The 25,538-nt window shown below is 32.9% G+C and overlaps 1 protein-coding gene across 1 annotated transcript in view; it reads left to right on the forward strand.

Moving 5' to 3' along the window:
- Positions 1–231: 231 nt before the first annotated feature.
- Positions 232–25,538, forward strand: part of LOC135125687 (uncharacterized) — a 75,499-nt gene continuing 50,192 nt past the window's right edge. The window contains exons 1-8 of the mRNA XM_064051337.1: positions 232–342; positions 11,001–11,082; positions 11,774–11,788; positions 13,052–13,233; positions 14,798–14,956; positions 16,016–22,798; positions 22,848–22,957; positions 23,010–23,138. Coding sequence (XP_063907407.1) covers positions 232–342; positions 11,001–11,082; positions 11,774–11,788; positions 13,052–13,233; positions 14,798–14,956; positions 16,016–21,031 — 5,565 coding nt within the window. The 3' untranslated portion in view covers positions 21,032–22,798; positions 22,848–22,957; positions 23,010–23,138. The remainder of the gene's footprint in view (positions 343–11,000; positions 11,083–11,773; positions 11,789–13,051; positions 13,234–14,797; positions 14,957–16,015; positions 22,799–22,847; positions 22,958–23,009; positions 23,139–25,538) is intronic.

The raw sequence follows: 25,538 nt of genomic DNA on the forward strand, positions 1-25,538 counted from the left end.
ATACAAAATTTTATTCAATTTTGACAACTCCAAGTCCCAAATTGTGAAAAAATTGGTGATTCAAAGTTCAGACTCGAGAAACGTCAGAATTGACAGCGACCAAATAAAAGTTTTATATGCGTAGAATTTAGTGCACAATATCAGGTGTGTGTGTGTGTACCTAGTATGTGACTCTGGCGACGGTGTTTGTTTATTTTAAACAAACTAAAATGATCGAAAAATTACAAAATCATGCAAGATTCTAACGACAAAACTTGCTCCCAGAAAAGACCAGATCAGAAAGTGTATCAAAAGTTCCTTAGATGGAAAGAGCAGCAAGGCACTGGAGAAATTACAGAAATGGTAACCATGGTTTTAAAACAGCAAAATAAAAATTTTATTTCGCTAGCGGTTTAAAAATTTTATGGTGCTACCGGATAAACCAAAGCTTTAGTGGCCTACTGACGGCAAAATAACGTTTGTTTACATGTCAAAATTGAATAAAAGACTTTATATTACGCGTAAGAATATTCTGAGCAAACTAAGTGTAAGTATTATGCAGTATATGTTTTTTTATTAAAAAAAAAGAATATTTCTGCATTATGATATTGTGTCTGGACATGTTAAATGGATGCTGATGTCCTAACAGACCTACTCAGTCGGAAATTGACATCTTTAGCAAACAGAAGTGGTTAAGGAAGTAAAAACAAACTTAAGTTTCACTACTTTTGCATTTTGCTTAAGTTGCCAGGAATTTATGTATTTATTGGACAAACTAATAAGAGGTTTTTAATGGTGTAAAAGTCCAATTCAAGCGAAAACTTAAAATTTCAGCAAAAGTGATATACTTAGAAATAAAAAACGTCATTACCTAATTGTGATAATTTTCGGATCCTACTGACTATGACATTTTGATAGATTTTAACGTGTGTGTCAAACTGTTGCTGCTTGCGTACAGTACGCATTATGCTGTACTTACTTAATTTTTTCGAAAACAAGCAACTTCTGCAGTAAATAATGTATTTGAACGTAATAATCGGTTTATTAATGTTTCAATACCCTAATACAAACTGTAATTTACATTTTAAACAAACAGGAGATACTAGGGAAGTAAGGGTGTAATTAATTGTAATAATTTTCGTATTTTTATGACCTTGACAGGTATCTTGGGTGCCAAACTGCCTGTTGCATGCATACGGCACGCATTTAACAGGCAGTTTCGCATGATTTTTATTTTTTCCTAAAATATTTCATGGTTAAAAAAAGGGATTTTTGACAACAAAGACCCTATATTACGCGTAAGAAAATTCTGAGCAAGTTAAGTGTAAGTATTATGCAGTATATGTTTTGTTATTAAAAAAAAATATATTTCTACTTTATGAATTGTGTCTGGACATGTTAAGTGGGTGCTGATGTCCTAACAGACCCACTCAGTCGGAAATTAACATCTTTAGCAAACAGAAGTGATTAGGGAAGTAAAAACAAAATTAAGTTTCACCACTTTCGCATTTTGCTTAAGTTGCCAGGGAATTACGTATTTATTGGACAAACTAATTAGAGGTTTTTAATGGTGTAATGGTCCAGTTCAAACGAAAACAAAAAATTTCAGCAAAAATGATATACTTAGAAATTAAAAACGTCATTAATTGTCATAATTTTCTCATTTTGCTGACTATGACATTTTGATAAATTTTAACGTGTGTGTCAAACTGTTGCCGCTTGCGTACAGTACGCATTATGCAGCACATACTTAATTTTTTCGAAAACAAGCAACTTCTGCAGTAAATTTTGTATCTGAACGTAATAATCGGTTTATTAATGTTTCTGTGAATACTACTGTGAATACATTGGAATTGGCCAAAACTAATTGAGGAGAATAAACTTGTCTAGCTTTATTGAAACGTCTTCTTGCGACGACAATCAGAGACTTACTTCGACTACATTCCAACGACATAAAACAAAGAGTAGGGAGCGAGACACCTGCATCCGCTTTGCAGCGTCTGACGTCATTCGTCTCTCAACAAAAACAAGCAAACTTTAAATTCACAAATAAAAATACTTATTCTAACAGTTTCAAAAGCCTAATACAAACTGCAATTTACATATTAAACAAACAGGAGATACTAGGGAAGTAAGGGTGTAGTTGATTCTAATAATTTTCCTATTTTGATGACCGACCTTGACAGGTATCTTTGGTGCCAAACTGCCTGTTGCATGCATACGGTACGCATTTAACAGGCAGTTTCGCATGATTTTTATTTTTCCCTAAAATATTTCATCTCTAAAAAAAGGGATTTTTAACAACAAAAGACTTTATATTACTCGTAAAAATATTCTGAGCAAGTTAAGTGTAAGTATTATGCTGTATAAGTTTTGTTATTAAAAAAAAAAGAAAATTTCTGCATTATGAATTGTGTCTGGACATGTTAAATGGATGCTGATGTCCTAACAGACCCACTCAGTCGGAAATTGACATCTTTAGCAAACAGAAGTGGTTAGGGAATTAAAAACAAAATTAAGTTTCACTACTTTCGCATTTTGCTTAAGTTGCCAGGGATTTACGTATTTCTTGGACAAACTAATTAGAGGTTTTTAATGGTGTAAAAGTCCAATTCAAGCGAAAACTTAAAATTTCAGCAAAAGTGATATACTTAGAAATTAAAAACGTCATTAATTGTCAAAATTTTCTCATTTTGCTGACTGTGACATTTTGATAAATTTGAGCGTGTGTGTCAAATTGTTGCTGCTTGCGTACAGTACGCATAATGCAGTACTTACTTAATTTCTTCGAAAACAAGCAACTTCTGCAGTAAATAATGTATCTGAACGTAAAAATCGATTTATTAATATTTCAATAACCTAATACAAACTGGAGTTTACATCTTAAACAAACAGGAGATACTAGGGAAGTAAGGGTGTAATTACTTGTAATAATTTTCGCATTTTAATGACCTTGACAGGTATCTTGGGTGCCAAACTGCCTATTGCATGCATACGGTACGCATTTAACAGGCAGTTTCGCATGATTTTTATTTTTTCCTAAAATATTTCATCGTTAAAAAAAGGGATTTTTAACAACAAAAGACTCTATATTACGCGTAAGAATATTCTGAGCAAACTAAGTGTAAGTATTTTGCAGTATATGTTTTTTTATTAAAAAAAAAAGAATATTTCTGCATTATGAATTGTGTCTGGACATCTTAAATGGACGCTGATGTCCTAACAGAACCACTCAGTCGGAAATTGACATCTTTAGCAAACAGAAGTGGTTAGGGAAGTAAAAACAAACTTGAGTTTCACTACTTTCTCATTTTGCTTAAGTTGCCAGGGATTTACGGATTTATTGGACAAACTAATTAGAGGTTTTTAATGGTGTAAAAGTCCAATTCAAGCGAAAACTTAAAATTTCAGCAAAAGTGATTTACTTAGAAATTAAAAACGTCATTAATTGTCATAATTTTCGCATTTTGCTGACCATGACATTTTGATAGATTTTAACGTTTGTGTCAAACTGTTGCCGCTTGCGTACCATACGCATAATGCAGTACTTACTTAATTTTTTCGAAAGCAAGCAAGTTCTGCAGTAAATAATATATTTGAACGTAAAATTCGGTTTATTAATGTTTCAATACCCTAATACAAACTGCAATTTACATCTTAAACAAACAGGAGATACTAGGGAAGTAAGGGTGTAATTAATTGTAATAATTTTCGTATTTTGATGACCTTGACAGGTATCTTGGGTGCCAAACTGCCTGTTGCATGCATACGGTACGCATTTAACAGGCAGTTTCGCATGATTTTTATTTTTTCCTAAAATATTTCATCGTTAAAAAAGGAATTTTTAACAACAAAAGACTTTATATTACGCGGAAGAATATTCTGAGCAAGCTAAGTGTATATGTTTTGTAATTAAAAAAAAAGAATATTTCTACATTATGAATTGTGTCTGGACATGTTAAGTGGGTGCTGATGTCCTAACAGACCCACTCAGTCGGAAATTGACATCTTTAGCAAACAGAAGTGGTTAGGGAATTAAAAACAAAATTAAGTTTCACTACTTTCGCATTTTGCTTAAGTTGCCAGTGATTTACGTATTTATTGGACAAACTAATTAGAGGTTTTTAATGGTGTAAAAGTCCAATTCAAGCGAAAACTTAAAATTTCAGCCAAAGTGAAATACTTAGAAATTAAAAACGTCATTAATTGTCATAATTTTCTCATTTGAATAAAATAAAATAAAATAAAAAAAAAATTTGCTGACTGTGACATTTTGATAAATTTTAGCGTCTGTGTCAAACTGTTGCTGCTTGCGTATGTACGCATAATGCAGTACTTACTTAATTTTTTCGAAAACAAGCAACTTCTGCAGTAAGTAATGTATTTGAACGTAATAATCGGTTTATTAATATTTCAATAGCCTAATACAAACTGTAATTTACATCTTAAACAAACAGGAGATACTAGGGAAGTAAAGGTGTAATTAATTGTGATAATTTTCGTATTTTGATGACCTTGACAGGTATCTTTGGTGCCAAACTGCCTGTTGCATGCATACGGTACGCATTTAACAGGCAGTTTCGCATGATTTTCATTTTTTCCTAAAATATTTCAAAAAAAAAAAGGGATTTTTAACAACAAAAGAGTTTGTATTACGCGTAAGAATATTCTGAGCAAGCTAAGTGTAAGTAATATGCAGTATATGTTTTGTTATTAAAAATAAAGTATATTTCTACATTATGAATTGTGTCTGGATATGTTAAGTGGGTGCTGATGTCCTAACAGACCTACTCAGTCGGAAATTGACATCTTTAGCAAACAGAAGTGATTAGGGAAGTAAAAACAAAATTAAGTTTCACTACTTCAGCATTTTGCTTAAGTTGCTAGGGATTTACGTATTTATAGGACAAACTAATTAGAGGTTTTTAATGGTGTAATTGTCCAATTCAAGCGAAAATTTAAAATTTCAGCAAGAGTGACATACTTGGAATCTAAAAACGTCATTAATTGTCATAATTTTCGCATTTTGCTGACTATGATATTTTGAAAGATTTTAACGTGTGTGTCAAAAATGGTTAGAATATTGCTGCTTGCGTGCAGTACGCAATATGCAGTACTTACTTAATTTTTTCGAAAACAAGCAACTTCTGCAGTAAATAATGTATCTGAATGAAATAATCGGTTTATTAATGTTTCAAAAGCCTAATACAAACTGGAGTTTACATCTTAAACAAACAGGAGATACTAGGGAAGTAAGGGTGTAATTAATTGTAATTATTTTCGTATTTTGATGACCTTGACAGGTATTTTGGGTGCCAAACTGCCTGTTGCATGCATAGGGTACGCATTTAACAGGCAGTTTCGCATGATTTTTATTTTTTCCTAAAATATTTCATCGTTAAAAAAGGAATTTTTAACAACAAAAGACTTTATATTACGCGGAAGAATATTCTGAGCAAGCTAAGTGTATATGTTTTGTAATTAAAAAAAAAGAATATTTCTACATTATGAATTGTGTCTGGACATGTTAAGTGGGTGCTGATGTCCTAACAGACCCACTCAGTCGGAAATTGACATCTTTAGCAAACAGAAGTGGTTAGGGAATTAAAAACAAAATTAAGTTTCACTACTTTCGCATTTTGCTTAAGTTGCCAGTGATTTACGTATTTATTGGACAAACTAATTAGAGGTTTTTAATGGTGTAAAAGTCCAATTCAAGCGAAAACTTAAAATTTCAGCCAAAGTGAAATACTTAGAAATTAAAAACGTCATTAATTGTCATAATTTTCTCATTTGAATAAAATAAAATAAAATAAAAAAAAAATTTGCTGACTGTGACATTTTGATAAATTTTAGCGTCTGTGTCAAACTGTTGCTGCTTGCGTATGTACGCATAATGCAGTACTTACTTAATTTTTTCGAAAACAAGCAACTTCTGCAGTAAGTAATGTATTTGAACGTAATAATCGGTTTATTAATATTTCAATAGCCTAATACAAACTGTAATTTACATCTTAAACAAACAGGAGATACTAGGGAAGTAAAGGTGTAATTAATTGTGATAATTTTCGTATTTTGATGACCTTGACAGGTATCTTTGGTGCCAAACTGCCTGTTGCATGCATACGGTACGCATTTAACAGGCAGTTTCGCATGATTTTCATTTTTTCCTAAAATATTTCAAAAAAAAAAAGGGATTTTTAACAACAAAAGAGTTTGTATTACGCGTAAGAATATTCTGAGCAAGCTAAGTGTAAGTAATATGCAGTATATGTTTTGTTATTAAAAATAAAGTATATTTCTACATTATGAATTGTGTCTGGATATGTTAAGTGGGTGCTGATGTCCTAACAGACCTACTCAGTCGGAAATTGACATCTTTAGCAAACAGAAGTGATTAGGGAAGTAAAAACAAAATTAAGTTTCACTACTTCAGCATTTTGCTTAAGTTGCTAGGGATTTACGTATTTATAGGACAAACTAATTAGAGGTTTTTAATGGTGTAATTATCCAATTCAAGCGAAAATTTAAAATTTCAGCAAGAGTGACATACTTGGAATCTAAAAACGTCATTAATTGTCATAATTTTCGCATTTTGCTGACTATGATATTTTGAAAGATTTTAACGTGTGTGTCAAAAATGGTTAGAATATTGCTGCTTGCGTGCAGTACGCAATATGCAGTACTTACTTAATTTTTTCGAAAACAAGCAACTTCTGCAGTAAATAATGTATCTGAATGAAATAATCGGTTTATTAATGTTTCAAAAGCCTAATACAAACTGGAGTTTACATCTTAAACAAACAGGAGATACTAGGGAAGTAAGGGTGTAATTAATTGTAATTATTTTCGTATTTTGATGACCTTGACAGGTATTTTGGGTGCCAAACTGCCTGTTGCATGCATACGGTACGCATTTAACAGGCAGTTTCGCATGATTTTTATATTTTCCTAAAATAATTCATCTTTAAAAAAAGGGATTTTTAACAACAAAAGACTTTATATTACGCGTGAGAATATTCTGAGCAAGCTAAGTGTAAGTGTTATGCAGTCTATGTTTTGTTATTAAAAAAAAAGAATATTTCTACATTATGAATTGTGTCTGGACATGTTAAGTGGGTGCTGATGTCCTAACAGACCTACTCAGTCGGAAATTGACATCTTTAGCAAACAGAAGTGGTTTGGGAAGTAAAAACAAAATTAAGTTTCACCACTTTCGCATTTTGCTTAAGTTGCCAGGGATTTACGTATTTATTGGACAAACTAATTAGAGGTTTTTAATGGTGTAATGGTCCAATTGAAACGAAAACAAAAAATTTCAGCAAAAGTGATATACTTAGAAATTAAAAACGTCATTTATTGTCATAATTTTCGCATTTTGCTGACCATGATATTTTGATAGATTTTAACGTGTGTGTCAAACTGTTGCCGCTTGCGTACCATACGCATAATGCAGTACTTACTTAATTTTTTCGAAAACAAGCAACTTCTGCAGTAAGTAATGTATTTGAACGTAATAATCTGTTTATTAATGTTTCAATAGCCTAATACAAACTGTAATTTACATCTTAAACAAACAGGAGATACTAGGGAAGTAAGGGTAAAATTAATTGTAATAATTTTCGTATTTTGATGACCTTGACAGGTATCTTGGGTGCCAAACTGCCTGTTGCATGCATACGGTACGCATTTAACAGGCAGTTTCGCATGATTTTTATTTTTTCCTAAAATATTTCATCGTTAAAAAAAGGAATTTTTAACAACAAAAGACTTTATATTACGCGGAAGAATATTCTGAGCAAGCTAACTGTAAGTATTATGCTGTATATGTTTTGTTATTAAAAAAAAAGAATATTTCTACATTATGAATTGTGTCTGGACATGTTAAGTGGGTGCTGATGTCCTAACAAACCCACTCAGTCGGAAATTGACATCTTTAGCAAACAGAAGTCATTAGGGAAGTAAAAACAAAATTAAGTTTCATTACTTTCGCATTTTGCTTAAGTTGCCAGGGATTTACGTATTTATTGGACAAACTAATTAGAGGTTTTTAATGGTGTAATGGTCCAATTCAAACGAAAACAAAAAATTTCAGCAAAAGTGATATACTTAGAAATTAAAAACGTCATTTATTGTCATAATTTTCGCATTTTGCTGACCATGATATTTTGATAGATTTTAACGTGTGTGTCAAACTGTTGCCGCTTGCGTACCATACGCATAATGCAGTACTTAATTAATTTTTTCGAAAACAAGCAACTTCTGCAGTAAGTAATGTATTTGAACGTAATAATCGGTTTATTAATGTTTCAATAGCCTAATACAAACTGTAATTTACATCTTAAACAAACAGGAGATACTAGGGAAGTAAGGGTGTAATTAATTGGAATAATTTTCGTATTTTGATGACGTTGACAGGTATCTTTGGTGCTAAACTGCCTGTTGCATGCATACGGTACGTATTTAACATGCAGTTTCGCATGTTTTTTTTCCTATAATATTTCATCATCAAAAAAAGGGATTTTTAACAACAAAAGGCTTCATATTACGCATAAGAATATTCTGAGCAAGTTAAATGTAAGTAGTCTGCAGAATGTGTTTAAAAAAAAAAGAATATTTCCACTTTATGAATTGTGTCTGGACATGTTAAGTGGGTGCTGATGTCCTAACAGACCCACTCAGTCGGAAATTGACATCTTTAGCAAACAGAAGTGATTAGGGAAGTAAAAACAAAATTAAGTTTCACTACTTTAGCATTTTGCTTAAATTGCCAGGGATTTACGTATTTATTGGACAAACTAATTAGAGGTTTTTAATGGTGTAATGGACCAATTCAAGCGAAAATTTAAAATTTCAGCAAGAGTGGCATACTTGGAAACTAAAAACGTCATTAATTGTCATAATTTTCGCATTTTGCTGACACTGTCAGGTAAATAAGTTTGTGCCAAAATGCCTGTTGCATGCATACGGTACGTATTTAACAGGCAGTTTCGCATGATTTGTATTTTTCCACAAAACTGTAAATCTAAGAAAAGCGGTTTTCTCTACTTTTACGTTTTCTCTACCTTCCGTGACACCTACAGTACGAAGGTGTCCCGTTTCTGTCTGTCTGGCCGTCTGTCTGTACATCTGTCTGCGGTCCCGGATTTTTATGAATTATGATACAGATAATCTACGAGCCACCGATTGTTGTCAAATTTTGTATTTATATTAGGAATATCTTGTAGGTAATATCAATTCCCGCTTGAATTGGGCTATTGGAACATCGAAAACCATTAGCACACCCAGATACAATCTATCCCATAGAAATTCCTAGTTTTTTAAGCAAATACAGTATAATCAGCGTGCTTAGAATATTCTTATGAATAACATAGAGTGTTTTGTTCTTAAAAATCACTTCCTTTTTGATTTAAAATTTTGGGGGAAAATAAATGTCATGCGAAACTCCCTGTTAAATGCGTACCGAACGCATACAACAGGTAGTTTGGCACACACTTTAGTCCCGGTCACTGTTAGCAAAATGCGAAATAAAGACAACAAATAATGCCTTTACTTCCCTAGTATTTTCTATTTGTTAAAGGTTTCAATTTCCGCTTGACTTGGGCTATTGGAACATCTAAAACCACTTTGAATTTCCAGATACAAACAATTGTGTCGAAATGTTTTATTTTTTAAAAAAGTAATTCTAAGGGTGACGTACTTAGAATATTCTTATACGTAACACAAATCCTTTTGTTTTTTGGATTTACAATTTTGTTGAAACTTACCGCAAACTTTATTAATTATAACATTTTAAATATAAATGCCAAAGTGCCTTTTAAATATAATTAAATTTTTTTGGCCATCTATCGTCGAGGGGCTGAACTATGCCGTATTTTCCTTATGTGCGAAACTGACTAGTTTATGAGTTTGGTCTACTACAGTGTTGCCATAGTGTGCCGACCGTGCCAAAGTTCCGGGATTACATACATATATATATATATATATATATATATATATATATGTTGAAATCGATTGTTGTATGTTATTAAACATTAGAATAAACTGCATTTTTTAGAATTTTTAAATAGATTGATTTTTATTTTTTTATGACTAGAAAAAAAAAACAATAATAATGTTCGTAAAAATGTATTAAGCAAGGGGTTTTCGACAGCAGCAGTCTGAAGAACTGAACAAAATTCGATAACTGTATCCTCTTTCTTTTAATTTCATCATTAACATCTATATCTATACTTCTATACTTATATTATAAAGCTGAAATGTTTGTTTGGTTGAACGCGCTAATCTCAGAAACTATTCGTTCGAATTCAAAAAATCTTTTTGTGTTGGATAGTCCATTTATCCTATATACATATAGGTTATATAACATCACACTACGATCAATAGGAGCGAAGTAGCAATGAAAAATTGGGAAAAACGGGAAAATTATTCCTCCTTTGACAGTTCCCGTTGTTTACGCTGCTTAAATGGTTAAAGTTACGTAAAAATCATGTATGATGAAATTGTTCCCCGCTAAAAGTTCTAAAGAAAAGTCCACGACAGCATATGTCTATCTTTCAAGGTCGACTCAATATAACATTTTTTATGGTAATGAAAATATATTATATAAAATTCTCGCGTCACAGTGTTTGTAACCAAACTCCTCCGAAATGGGTTGACCGATTTGTATTTGTATTGTAAACTATTTTTTATACCCCTAAGTGATAAGAGTGGCCCAAGTTGATACACTATAGTTATCACTAACAACAAAAATTAATTTAGGAAGATTGTTTTTGCTTTCAACCCCACCATGAAAAGTTCTCTCCTTAGCAATTTTTCAATATGTGAGCGAACTTTCACACATAGGGTTAGAATTAAGTAAATAGCATTTTAGTAGTGATTGCTACTTGATCTCTTGTTTGCTTTATTTGATTTTACTTTATTGCTACTTGCGTTAATAAATCTGAATCTGCGTGTTGAAAAATGGAAAAATATTCATACATTAGAAGTTATGGACAAAACATTAAATTAGCGATTATCAGGTTTTGGAGTTTCCATATCATGAAGGTCTTTCTCTTGATAACACCAGCTTATCAGATATGCTAACCCCACCTTTAGAATATCGTATGTAAGGAACAGCGTTACAAAAATTGATGATTATTGTAATACGGATGATTTAAAAGTTTACAGAAATAATGTAATACTTTCATTGTAAACAGATTTTATAAAAGTGTTTGTGATTATAAATTTCAAAAATAAGTGAACGTCCTGACGCGTAAGTTGAAAATTACAGTTAGAATTTTAGAATTTACCACGTACGCATATTTTTTATTTGCATGAATTTATTGTAACTTGCATTGCTTCTATCATTGAAATTGTATAGTGTTATTCTCGTGAGAATTGGTCATTTTTCACTCTCTCACTTTTTTTTTTGAACATTTGACGTGGATATATAGTTAAACATGGCGACTTGATTACAATATTTTTCCTTTTCTTATCGCTTTCGGTTTGACACACAAGGCCGCCTAATTTTTTTTGTTTTCATGGAACCCCTAGAAAATTTAGATTTTGGAACTAAATAGGCAGAAAAAAGTCAAAAATAAGTAGATTGAAAATGCAAAAAAGACACTCATGATCAAAAAGAGACAAATAGGCAAAAACAAGTACAGCTCAAATAAGAGAATTTTCCCAAATATATATTGCTGATTATTGTAATACGGATGACTTAAAAGTTTACAGTTATGTTATAAAGTAATACTTCAATTGTAAACATATTTTATAAAAGTTTTTTGTGATTATAAGTTTAAAAAATAAGTTAACTTCCTGACGGGTAAGTTGAAAATTACAGTCAGAATTTACCATCTATCTACACGTATTTTTTATTGTACATAATATTAATCATTAACGAATTTATCATAACTTGCATTGCTTCTACACTTCAGACCTAAAATTTGCATTTCTACCCCTGGTAAATCTCCAAATTTCCAATGTTCCAATGGTACTTCTTATAAATAAATAGTGAATTTTAGACTAAAAAAACAAAATAGGCTATAACAATTGTGGATTTAGACCTGCAAATGGAGAGTTTTAGGGAAAAGTATAGTGTTATACTCGTGAGAATTAGTTATTTTTCACTCGCCTTCAGCTCGTTTCGTAAATAAATTTTCATCTTTTGAAACATTTTCTCACTCATGTAATAATATACTATTACCTAACGTCTGGTTCTCTTTCAGATCTATACAGGGTTAATACGTACGAAGTCCCGGAACGATTGAATAAGTTTTTATTTTTTGTTTTTTGTTTTAATGGAACCCCTAGAAAATTAAAATTCTGGAACAAAATAGGCAGAAAATAGTCAAAAATAAATTGGCTGAAAAAATGCAAATAAGGCACTCATGATCAAAAATAGACAAATAGGCAAAAACAAGAGGGGCTCAAATAAAAGAATTTTCTCAGATATACATTTATATGCAACTTGTATACGTTTGCCTGCAACCAAAATGAAAAGGCTCTAGAGTAAACTCTTTACAGTTACTTGATGCTCTGTAAATATGTTAAATTTAACAACAATGTTTCTTTGTACAGCTACAGTTAGACATATGACAGGAATGCCACTACTCAAAGACAAAAGCTGAATTTTGCAACAGTTTTTAAGTATATGTGCTGTCGAAAGTTGACAGTAGTGGCTACAATCCTGTCATCAATTTTGTTAGTGTAAAATAAATGCAAGGTAAAAACCAATTTTTTTTTAATTTTAACTATATGGGCATGTACTGCTTAAAAATTACATTAAATGTTTGGCAGTAGGTGTTAGAATAATTTATATTTTAAATTTGAATTTGATAGTGGAGACTCATAAAAGTTTTTTTTAAAGATGACACTATCGTTCTAGGCTTACGAATTTTAACTGTCAAAGTAGCGAATTATTGTCCGAAAGAACACTTTTTCCCTCTCTCGAAAAATAATACGCTAATATAATAGTTTCCAGCCTTTAGTTTTATTTTCTCGAAAACTGACACATACACTATTATCAGTGTTCTGACAGCGAGCGATGTATTTGTAATTGGTAGTTATAATTTTGATTTTTTTTCAGCAAACACAATCAACGTCATCATGGACTTGAGTTCCGAAGAAGAAGAAATTATAAAATTAGAAAAAGAAATGATAAAATTAGAAGAAAATTTAAAACGGAGAAAAGAACATAGAAAACTAAGAAAACATTTAGAAAAGATGAATACTTCGCACTCTGAAGTGAATGTATCTTCCTCAAAAAAGGTATTGTACTTTTGGCCAGCAAAGGACAAATGTTTATACATATAGAGTTATTACAATTAAAAAAAAAATCGTGGGCAAGGGAAGTCCTGTCGAAATAACTTTTTGAATTTGTATTCAATAAAACAAATACAAGAGTATGCTATTTTATAAAATTTATAAAAAACATTTATGAGATGTCATGACATTGATAGGCATATGGACTCGATTACAATACTTTCTTTGCTTGCGCTCAGGAAGTAAAAATAAAATTCGCAAAATAATTACAAACTTTTGTTCTAGAAAAGATTTATGGGAATTTTTGTCTGCAGATAAAGCTTACAAATGCATTATGGAGATTAAAAAGCAAACGAATGTTGTAAGACCGGATCAAGATAACATAAATTTGATGTGTTTATTCGTACTTTTAATGAAAATTTGTCATTAAATAGCGGCACTATCTTAAGCAAGTGTACTCCTTGTTTATTTGTTCTTATCTGGGTCTTATTTCCCAGGAAAAATTAATCCGTTTCGAAATTTATTTTCGTCAAACTACTTAATATTTTATTTTTTCGTACTCTAGGGGTCATATCTAAAATGTACAAAATATGATGAGTCTGTACTCGTGATTTATCATTCCATTCATATTTTTTTACATTTGCTTAAACAGATGGCTCAAAAGAGTTAATGAATGAGCCAATTTGTTTTATTGATTAAATCAGGAATAGTCATGTCCATTTTCCCGAAAATTTGGAGATACAACACTGTAATTATTAGTATTACATTGCACCAACCCAATTTGATACTCAAAATTTGGTAAAGTAGAAACTCGTTTGAAATATAGGCGTAGCACCTTTATTTACATTTACTTTAACATTACAGACGTGCATTTGTTTTGTTGCTTTGACTAGATTCCGTGAAGGTGGTATAGACAAGTTATAATCAACCAATTGTGAATTACACCATCAAAAATGAAGATAATATTCTAATGTTTTATATAATAAGCAGAAGTCGAAGCAACAGCATTGTTTGCAGTTTCTCTGTTTCACTCTCACGTATACAGACTCAACAAGTGTTACCGCTTGTTGTCTAAAGTTAAGAATGCTTATACATAAATGATTTTCAGTCGCGTCTGCTAATACACGCGGCATACGTGAGTAACTGTTTCGTTATTTTATCGATTTGTAAATCAATAGTACTTTATTTTTAGTATTACACTACATCTACCCATCTTGGCATTTTTCAAAACAACTAGTTTTAAGAAGGTGGAACCTTCTTTTTTTTCTGTTACACTGTGATTAGTACTTTCTATATTGTTTTTACTCTATAGTGATTACCACGTAGAAATAACATTCCACAAATATTAGACTACTGCTGTCTTTATAGACCCAAAGCGCTCTGTCATTAACAATTTAGGCATGTTAATTTACATTGTCTTCCCAAAAAATTGTTTAACATATGTATTTATTAATAAATAAATAAATAAATAAATAACTAAACAAACAAATAAGTAAATAAATAAATAAATAAATAAATAAATAAATAAATAAATAAATAAAGAAATGTCATTAATTAAATATTTTGTTAGCCGACAGATCGAATCCAAACAGAAGATACTTCAAACAAACAAGCATTTGCATTTCGGAATAATGAGCAAATTAAAGAAAGTACCCAAGAAAATACACGTCAAAAAGAGCGGATTCGTAAAGAAAAGGATGGAAAATTAAATGAAGATTTTTCGAAAGAGGTGAGTTTGTTTATCAAAATATATGATATTTATTTTGGTTTTTAAATTTGTGGGACATATATATTACAGTTTGAACATACCAACTATTTAATGAAGCAAAATGAAATAAAGAATGCATTTGGACGTTTTGATGAATCGATAATGTCTTTGAATTTAGTCGATATTAATAGTTAATGTTTGAAGCAAATTTTTGCGTTGGCAATTCTGAATTATTGGCAAAAAACGCTAGTACCTCAGTTTACAGTTGTCAATTTTGACATGACTATGCGTAACAAATGTGTTGATTGGTTAAGACGATGGCAGCTGCTATATATGTTACTTTGAAAATCAGTTTTGCCATGATAAAATTTTAAATAGGTTGCCAACCTGTTTAAAAAAATCACATTCATTAATAGTCACCCGGTAGTTATTAATGTATGTACGAAGGATGAAAAACTGAGTATTATGCAGTCTGCAGTTTGGTAGTCGAGGCCTGGCCGAGTACAGCAAACAGACGAAATTATAACAGGCACTTTTTTACAGAGGTCCAGATTACATTTCCCTATGATCTCCTAGGTTTTAGAAAATTAAAAATCGATAAAACACAAGCTTTTTAAGTGCTAGAATTCTTTATTTTAATCATAAAACTAAATTCAAAGTTAGCCTCGAGAATTAATGTTAATTGTGGAATTAGTTTATATTAATTCCTCCTGTCGAATTGGACGTAAGGGACAAATTCTGATTTCTTGTCCTAGGCTTATAAGCAGCATTATTTCCAATTCTAACCTGTTGAAGTGCTCTTGATTTTTTTACCTCATGTTCTTAACAACATTTCATGACAGTTTTATATTGGTTTACTGCAATTCTGGGGCTGCGTCACCATTTTGTTAAATTTTTGTGAGTGTTTTTTGTTGATCATCAATATCACACATGCACATACCTACTAGCTGACAGACTACATTAGAAAAATAATTAAAAATGAACCATAACAGAGAATACGTATTATCTACTTCATAGGTCTATATCTTAAAAAGAATTACAGTTTTTCTCGATTTATTCGCGTTGTTGATTCTGTTTCAGACTTTCGAAAAACGGGGAGGAACCACCGACAAGGGCAAAAAATACGAAGATTTAGTTACCGCTAACGTCGCACTACAATTAGTAAGCGACAGTACAATAAATGACTTTCGCATTTCTTCGAACGATAAAAATTTTGGTGATTTTGATGACATAGTTATTGAACTTAAGACTGATAAGGGAATTAAAACAAAAGCACTGCAATTAAAACACAGTAACGAAAAAAGACAATTATATATAAAGCAGCTAGCAGGCGAAAAGGGAGACTTTAGTTTAATCAAATATTTCAAATCTGCTCAAGAGGTTCAAGGCGAAGTGCAGGAATTTATATTATTCACCACAAATACTTTCAAAACTTCAGAAGAAACAAAATTTAGACTAGAAGGAAAACAGTTTTACCTGAAGGTGATTAAAAAGACAGTTTCAGGAGACGATTTCGACGCTTTAAGAATTTCTGAAAATATAAATTATTATCATACATTTCAAATCGTCGAGGACGAATGGACTAAACAAAATCCTGAAAAAATTCAGCAGTATCAAAAATTCTTCGAGTGTTTTCGTCTTTACACAACCCAAGAACGTTTTGAAGCTCTTACAAAATCAACAATGAATAAATTTACTGAGATGTTTTGCTCTAACGAAGAAACTTTCAAGAAGTACGTCGACGTCATATCAGAATGGAGTATGCGAGATGGAAGAAAAGAAAAGCTAAGCAAAAGAATGATGCAACGTGTTATCGCACTTCGATTGCTTTCTTCTCAGATCGAACCGTTTGTTTTTGGTTCCGTCACAGACGAAATGAAAATACTTCGAGAGGCTATTTGTCTGTTCGACATTACGTTGTTGGAAAAGAGAGGTAGCAACGCAGTTAAAAATTTGTGGGGAGACTTGGACCGAAACATTGACCTCAAAGAATTAAACAAAGTTCGATTACTTTATTCCCTTTCTTTTGATTATGTAAGTAGTGTTGAAAATCTGGATGCAAATTTGTTAACACAGTTGCTATGGCTGATGGAGAAATGTCCGCTTATTGTAAAGGAACACGACAATATGGAAAAAGCTATTAAATTCTGTCCAGATGCAAAATATATTATACTTGGCGAGGGAAAATATGAAGAATGGATGACAGAACACTCTGTATTTCAAAACTTGTTCAACTTGGAACCAGAAGTCGAACTGTATGAAAAAGTATTGCGAAAATTCACCATTTCTATACAAGGCAAAGAACCACGTAATTTGGTGACTGCTTTCGAAAAAAATGAAGAAATTTTCAAGCATGTTACTGCGGAAAAACTTTTAGAGATGGCAAATGGTACATACCATATAGATGGACAAAAGGAAGCTTTTCCTAATTTTTATATCGACAGGTATTTGTCAGTCAATATTATAAACACAGAATACTTCGAAGATGTTGATCGAAATACTGTTATCATTTTAAATTGCGAAGGTAATTGCCAGAAATTGAAAATATCTAAAAAGCATACTCTAACAGACATCGAGGGTTTTTTAAGTAATACAGATCCCAAAATTTTTAATATTCCAATTTTTATAAGGAGTGAAAAAAAATGCAGTGATTCTGATTTTCAGAAAATATGTTCTAAAGGAGCAGCATCCCACACTGTACACTATTTTAAATTTGTCAACGATCAAAATTTAGAATGGATCCGAAGCAAAGGCTCTGTTAATGAACTACGCAATTATAAATTACCTAGTCGTTCTAAAAACGAAAACGAAATTTGGTCTTCCGAATTTAGCAACAACATAAATCTAATAACAGCTGACCCAGGAATGGGCAAAACCGAGTTAACGAAGAATCTAAAAAACAACTGTTGTGCGAGATATTGGACCGTGATTCTGGGTGCTCAAGATGTTATGTTTTTCTTTAAAAATTCAGGAAAAGATGGAATATCAGCAGATTTAAAACTATTCGAAACATTTATTTTAAACGAAAAATATCGACCCCTGGCTGGGCTAGATCGAGAATACTTGACGCTGTGCTTAAAGCAACGCTCTGCGGTTTTTGTATGGGACGCTCTTGATGAAATATTTACTCAGTATTTAAATGGGACTTTAGATCTCATTCTAATGTTATCGCAGAAAGGTTTCACTCAGTGGGTTACTGCAAGACAACATTTGAAGTCTTCTCTTGAAGAAAAACTTGACACTCTATCAGTTAGTATCAATCAGCTCAGCGAAGTCGAGCAAGAAGATTATATTAAGAAACGTCTTAACAGTTTTATTGCGTCTGTAGATATGAAACTCACCATCGACAAAATTAAATCCACGTTTGCACTTATAAAACATATAGATATGTTGGGAATCCCTCTTCAAATTTTTATGCTGACAGACGTATTATTTAAAAATAAGGGAAAATATTTAGAGTTATTAAACAATAAATTTCTCCTGACTGACATGTATCGTTATTTCTTTGAAGGAAAATTTAAGTTTTTCTATGGAGATAAAGTGCCCGTAAACAATGTTTTTTGGGAAGAAGATGTGAGGAAAAAAAAGGAAGAGAAATTAAAGCAGTATGAAAAGTTGGTGCTTGCAGTAATATTTCCTGAAGATATTTTAGAACAATTAAAGATAGATTGTTCGCAAGATATAGATTCTGTTTCTGAAGATTTCGCGACTGTCGGTATCGTGACTGGAGTACAAAACGGCATTCCGCAGTTTGCACATGCTTCCTTTGCCGAATATTTTGTGGCTTTATATTTTTCTAAAAATTTTGAATTGGTACGCAAGGACATATTTTTTGATGAAAAGTATGGTAATGTACGTTTCTTTTTCGACATGTTAAGTGGCAAAAATTCACCGGTCCACATGGCGATTTTATATAGAAATTTTGATGAAGTGGAGAACTTTGACGACGAAATAATAAAACGTAAAGATAAATGTGGAAGAAGTGCCTTACATCTCATTTGTTCTTGGGGACGAAGATATGGGCGTTTAAATGTACAAACCGAATCTGGGGGTTATGTTATTCAGGCAAATAGGGAGATTATGAGTAGTTCACTAGAAACGAAAGAATATTTTAAAGCGTTATTGTTTTTGTTAGATAAATGTGAAATATTAGAGCAAGATTTTTTACATAAAATCACACCCTTAGCATGGGCACGAGAAAGTGAAAGTTTGGGAGCGGAACTGGAATTATTGCAATCACGCGAATTACAACTAAAAGATTCGTATAGTCGAACAGACAAAATTAATATTTTATTTTTTGTCGCCTTGCACGGTTACGCAAAAGCGTTTAACATTGTTGTTAACAAACAATTATTTTCATCTTGGAGTCTTCTTAATAAAGAAGTTAATTGTACTGTTAAATTCGATCGTAGTACGCCTCTTATAATAGCTTCTCGAGAGGGGCACGTAACAGTTGTAAAGTACTTACTCAAATGCGAAGCTAAAATCAATCGCGCTAATAAAGATGGACGGACACCGCTTTACGTAGCTTCCTCTCAAGGTCACGAAAAAATTGTCGAATGCCTGGTGAAGTGCGGAGCCGAAATCAATCGCGCTGATGATCTTTTTGGTGAGACACCGCTTTACGCAGCTTCCTGTCGAGGTCACGAAAAAATTGTCGAATGCCTGGTGAAATGCGGAGCCGAAATCAATGGCGCTGATAAAAGTGGTAAGACACCGCTTTACGTAGCTTCCTCTCAAGGTCACGAAAAAATTCTCGAATGCTTGGTGAAATCGGAAGCCGAAATCAATCACGCTGATAACACTGGTTGGACACCGCTTCACGTAGCTTCCTCTCAAGGTCACGAAAAAATTGTCGAACGCCTTGTGAAATGCGGAGCCGATATCAATCGCGCTAATATTAATGGTTCGACACCGCTTTACGCAGCTTCCTCTCAAGGTCACCAAAAAATTGTCGAATGCCTGGTGAAATGCGGAGCCCAAATCAATCACACTAATAATAACGATGAAACACCGCTTTACGCAGCTTCCTCTCGAGGTCACGAAAAAATTGTCGAATGCCTGGTGAAATGCGGAGCCGAAATCAATCGCGCTGATCAGTATGGTCAGACACCACTTGACGCAGCTTCCTTGGAAGGTCACGAAAAAGTTGTCGAATGCCTGGTGAAATGCGGAGCCGAAATCAATGGCGCTGATAAAAGTGGTATGACACCGCTTTACGTAGCTTCCTCTCAAGGTCACGAAAAAATTGTCGAATGCCTGGTGAAATGCGGAGCCGAAATCAATCGCGCTAATAAACGTGGATGGACACCGCTTTACGCAGCTTCCTGGAAAGGCTACGAAAAAATTGTCGAATGCCTGGTGAAATGCGGAGCCGAAATCAATGGCGCTGATAAAAGTGGTATGACACCGCTTTACGTAGCTTCCTCTCAAGGTCACGAAAAAATTGTCGAATGCCTGGTGAAATGCAGAGCCGAAATCAACCGCGCTAATGCATGTGACTGGACACCGCTTCACGTAGCTTCCTTTCAAGGTCACGAAAAAATTGTCGAATGCCTGTTGAAATGCGGAGCCGAAATCAATCGCACTGATAATTATTATGGTCACACACCGCTTTACGCAGCTTCCTCTCGAGGTCACGAAAAAATTGTCGAATGCCTGGTGAAATGCGGAGCAAAAATTAATCCAGCAAATATATATGAGAACACATTGCTGCACGAAACTTGCTTTCGAGGTCACGAAAAAATTGTCGAATGCCTGGTGAAATGCGGAGCCGAAATCAATCGCGCTGATTTCTATGGAGAGACACCGCTTCACACAGCTTCCTCTCGAGGTCACGAAAAAGTTGTCGAATGCCTGTTGAAATGCGGAGCCGAAATCAATCGCGCTGATAATTTTGGACAGACACCGCTTTACGCAGCTTGCTGGAAAGGCTACGAAAAAATTGTCGAATGCCTGGTGAAATGCGGAGCCGAAATCAATGGCGCTGATAAAAGTGGTAAGACACCGCTTAAGGTAGCTTCCTCTCAAGGCCACGGAAAAATTGTTGAATGCCTGCTAAAATTCGGAGCCGAAATCAATCGCCCTAATGCATAGGGTTGGACACCGCTTCACGTAGTTTCCTCTCAAGGTCACGAAAAAATTGTCGAGTGACTGGTGAAATGCGGAGCCGAAATCAATAGCGCTGATATTTATGGTTTGACACCGCTTTACGCAGCTTCCTCGAGTGGTCACAAAATATTGCCGAATACCTAGTAAAATGTGGAGAAGAAACCTTTCCATTATTAAAATGAATAATGAAGGTTGAACTCGAATAGTGACAAAAAATCTGTCGAATGCTTAATTCAACGGCGATCCAAAACTCCTCCCCGTCGGGCCAAACTTTCAATATTCAATTACCATCCACGCCGATCACATTTTTTTTTATTATTATTTTGTTGATCAAATCAGGGACGGTTCATTCTATCATTCCCTAAATTTGAGAATGCGGTACTGTTGTTATTTGGATTTTGCTATACCTATCAGGAGCAGCTGGTGCCGGATCGCACAAGGGCACGTACCCCCTCCAAAATTACAACGTCTACAAATACACTGTACATAGCAAAATAGTAATTTTCAATATTTAAAAAATTATCCGGTAATTTGTGTCATAACTCCTAATTTTTTCATCTCGCTCCACTTGTATAAAATGGATCAAAACTTAGATCCACTTACATCTAAAGATGTGTGTCTTGGATATATGATATGTTATTGCTGATAAAAGCCGAGCACAGAAACCGAATCATAAACGTTTTATTTACACCGTTGCCATGGAAATCACACGTCCTAGCCATTTGATTGAATGGGACCGCGTTCCCTTTCTGACAGTGGTCGGCAGAAGTAACTCATTCGCCTCTATTAATAACATTCGGACACATAACGCAAGAGTAGACAAAAATCGCCATATATTACGCCGATTAATAATGTGCATAAAATCTTGTCGAGTGTTTGAACTTGCGTTACGTGGACATGACGAAAGTAGAGAACCACAAAATCCAGGTATATTTCGAGGTCTGACTGATTTTACGGCTGAACTGGACTCTGCTTTATCAGGTCATTTCAAAGAAGCAACAGTTTTTAAACGAACGTCTAAAACTTCTATAATGCATCCATATTCCAAATTCATCAGTAAAAAAAAAGGACTGGTGAAAGTACTTAATAGCTCTGCCTATGGTAGATAAGCTCATTTCTTCTTGAGGATTTTCCATTAACAATTGAATTTTAATTTCCTTAGGAGTTAAACACAGCCTTCATCAACCCAACGAAATTGTTTTGTCAAAAAAAAAACAAAGCAAAATAATTTGGGAAACATAGCGCACCATTTAATAAAAGTAGCAAATAGATTTGATAATTAGTGGAACTCAATTGACGAAAGACGAAAATCAAAAGAAAACCACTATTTTATGATGGACACCTTTGTATAAGTACATACTTTTATCTTTCATCGGTCTTCAGATATTGTGAAAATTGGCACTGTGTTTATTAATTTATTTATTTAGCTATTCTTATATTTAAACTTATTTTTGAAATTCACACAATTTTCACATCTGTGGAAAATATAGACACAAGCTAAATAATTTGATATGGCGACTTTTGTTACAAATATTTTCTTCATAGTTTTTCTGAAGTATGATTTTCGGATTCTTAACTTTCACCAAATTTTTTTTGTTCTAATGACACAAATTTTGAACTTTGATACATTTTTTTGATAATGTTCCAAATTTTAACTATTTCCATAAATGCAAACTTGATCAGTCACTTTTTTACCAAAATTTTTCAACTATATTTTCACCAAACTGAGCGTAGCTTCAACTTTTACTTTAGGTGAGTCATCATCTAAATATATTTGGCGTTATCTAATAAGAAATTTCAGTACACATTTTTTCGTGAGGCCTTCACAACAATACAAAACGAGCTGCTGCACAAACTGGTGTACGTATTACTATCCAAATTGAAAAGAACAAACAAAACACGTATATTAAGGTAAGTAAAAATATTTTGAAAAAAACTTTATAAATTTGGTTTAACTATTCAGAACAGGTGTTTCCATAATTTAAAAAAAAAATGGAACCAAAACTTCTGTTATGCGTCAAGAACTCTTGGAAGAATGTTTTGAAAAATACTTCCACTTCAAACTGGATTGTGGAAAACTAGTTTAAAGGAGGTAAATTTTGCGAACAAAGTAGGTACTTATTTTTAATTATAACATTTTGCGATGTAGGCTTTTCATCACGTTTCTAACCTTAAGTTTTAAGAAATGGATACCGCTAACTGATCTGGAAGATGTCAACATAAGAGTGTTTTAAAGTAACTTAAAACATTAGTATTTCACAATATCACAAAATATTTAAAATTGCAGTAAAACATACGCTAAACCAATTTCAAACCAGAGAATTTAGGCGAAATTCCTGCACCATCAGTAGGAGCTACAATTGTCATCGTAGTAGCTACAAATTGTCCATATATTTCGAAATCACCGCACAGAAAACAGTATGGTTGCAATAGAAAATCCTCTTAATCAGAGTCATATTATTTGTATGGCCAAATCTTTCACAGGTAACACCATTTAACATATTTCAATCAGAGAACACTTTGATTTAGATAATTTTCCATCGCACAATTAATTTTAGTTCTAATAGTTTAATAATAATTTTATAATTTGTAAGTGGTGTTGTAAATGGTTGTTTCAATGAGTAATTTATTTCCTCTGTGTGTGTCTCGTACTTTGTAACAAAAATTTTTGTCAGAATCGCTCAACGGATGCAGCATTCATGTTAAACATCGAAGCATGAACAACCCGCGCTAAAACCCACGTGATGCTACTAAGATATCAGGATGCGTTTCGTCTAACAAATGGCAACGCTAAATTCGTTGTTCACGAATTCAAGACGCATTTTTAGATTTGCATCTGTTCGGCGCTTCGAGTACAAAATATTTAAAAATTTTTAAATGTGAAGTGCCATGATACCTTTTAACTACTTATACTCAGAATTAGCAAGAAACGATGTCAAGGCTGTTTTCCATCGTCGAATATTCTTCTCACTATGCATCCACTCAGGCTACATAACTAAAATCAACATTTTGTAACAAGCCGTAGTTCTCTTCGAGCGTAGAAGTGGCTTGTAGTTTAAATTTGTTCACAGAATTTTAATGCATTTCACAACAATTTCTCCAAAATTCACTCCTAACAATGTTTGTTTCAGAGAGGAAGCGGGAACTTTGCTGTTCAAATACTGAAGATGCTGCAAGCATAGTAACTACGAAACTTTGTTTCTTTTAGAAAATTGATACAGACGTGAAAAAACACGTAACAAAAGCAAAGCACGAAGTTCAAGCAGGTTTTCTTTTGAGAACTAGTTGTTCATAGAAAGTGTAAAAATCTGAATTGGAGCAAAAAACCGAACACCGACGGCAACCTTGTCGTATTTTCTTACTCAATGATAGTTTTGTCAGTTTATTAAAAAAAGTATCATGACATGCGAGCGATATTTTCATTTTGTGGCTGAAATACATATGTATACCTAAGTATATATTGTAGATTATAAGTTTTTTTATATCTAAAAAATGTAATCAATCTGTACCTATATTGTAAATATGTAAATAATGATTTAATCTGTACATATACTGAAATAGATTGTTGTTTGTTAATAAACATTAGACTAAATTTTATTGTTTGGAATGTTTAATCAAATTGAATTTTATTTTCTTTTACGACTAGAACAAAACAAAACAGTTCTTTTAATTTTATAAATCGCATCTAATATATGGATGCTGATACGTTGCTATGGCTGATAGTCCAATGTCCGCTAATGGTAAAAGAACACATCGATATTGAAATAGTATATTGTTACTCGAGTGAGAAAATTGGTATTTTTTCACGAGATGAAAATTTACGAAACGAGCCAAAGGCGAGTGAAGTAATTCATAACATTATACTTTTTCCTATCATAGGAAGGCAAACGTTTATTTATTTATAAATATATTTAAACTTTCATGATTAATAATGGAAAATGGAGCTGAATTTACATCAAATTTTAAATTTTTATTTATACTAGTGTACTAGAATTGGTGTTATAACTAGTATTCGTGCTAGAAGACTGCTGAACAGCACCATGAATCTTCTGTGCAGAATTTATTTTGTTCTTCAAGGAGTCGTCAATGTAGCCCTCTGTGCCGGAGGTTGACTTCCAACCCCCATGCCTTTTTAATGCGGTAATACGTACTTGCGCCAGCGTCTACGAGCAAGGTGGCGCTGGATCTGCGGAAACTGCGACCGGCAAATTTGTTTACTCCATTTCTTTGGAAGGTATATTTACCTTTTCAAAAGTTCACAAAAAAAGTTGTTAAGAACGATGGCAGGTCGAAGATTCAAATATTTTTTTACAACTTCATAGAGCTCCCACTAGTTACCGTAAATGTTGTTGCAGTTTTTGTTTCAGTGACTGGCAGTGTCACCAGAAAAGTTGTATTTAGATCCTTAATATCATTCACCTTCATATCGTAGAGTTCATTAGTACGACAAGTACCGGCTGTCCCCATTATTAAAATAACCTAAAAATTAGAA

The sequence above is a fragment of the Zophobas morio genome, unplaced genomic scaffold (genome assembly GCF_036711695.1).
Source record: "Zophobas morio isolate AGI-343-1 ecotype UQ-CSIRO unplaced genomic scaffold, CSIRO_AGI_Zmor_V1 ptg000009l, whole genome shotgun sequence".
In the NCBI taxonomy this organism is placed as follows: domain Eukaryota; kingdom Metazoa; phylum Arthropoda; class Insecta; order Coleoptera; family Tenebrionidae; genus Zophobas; species Zophobas morio.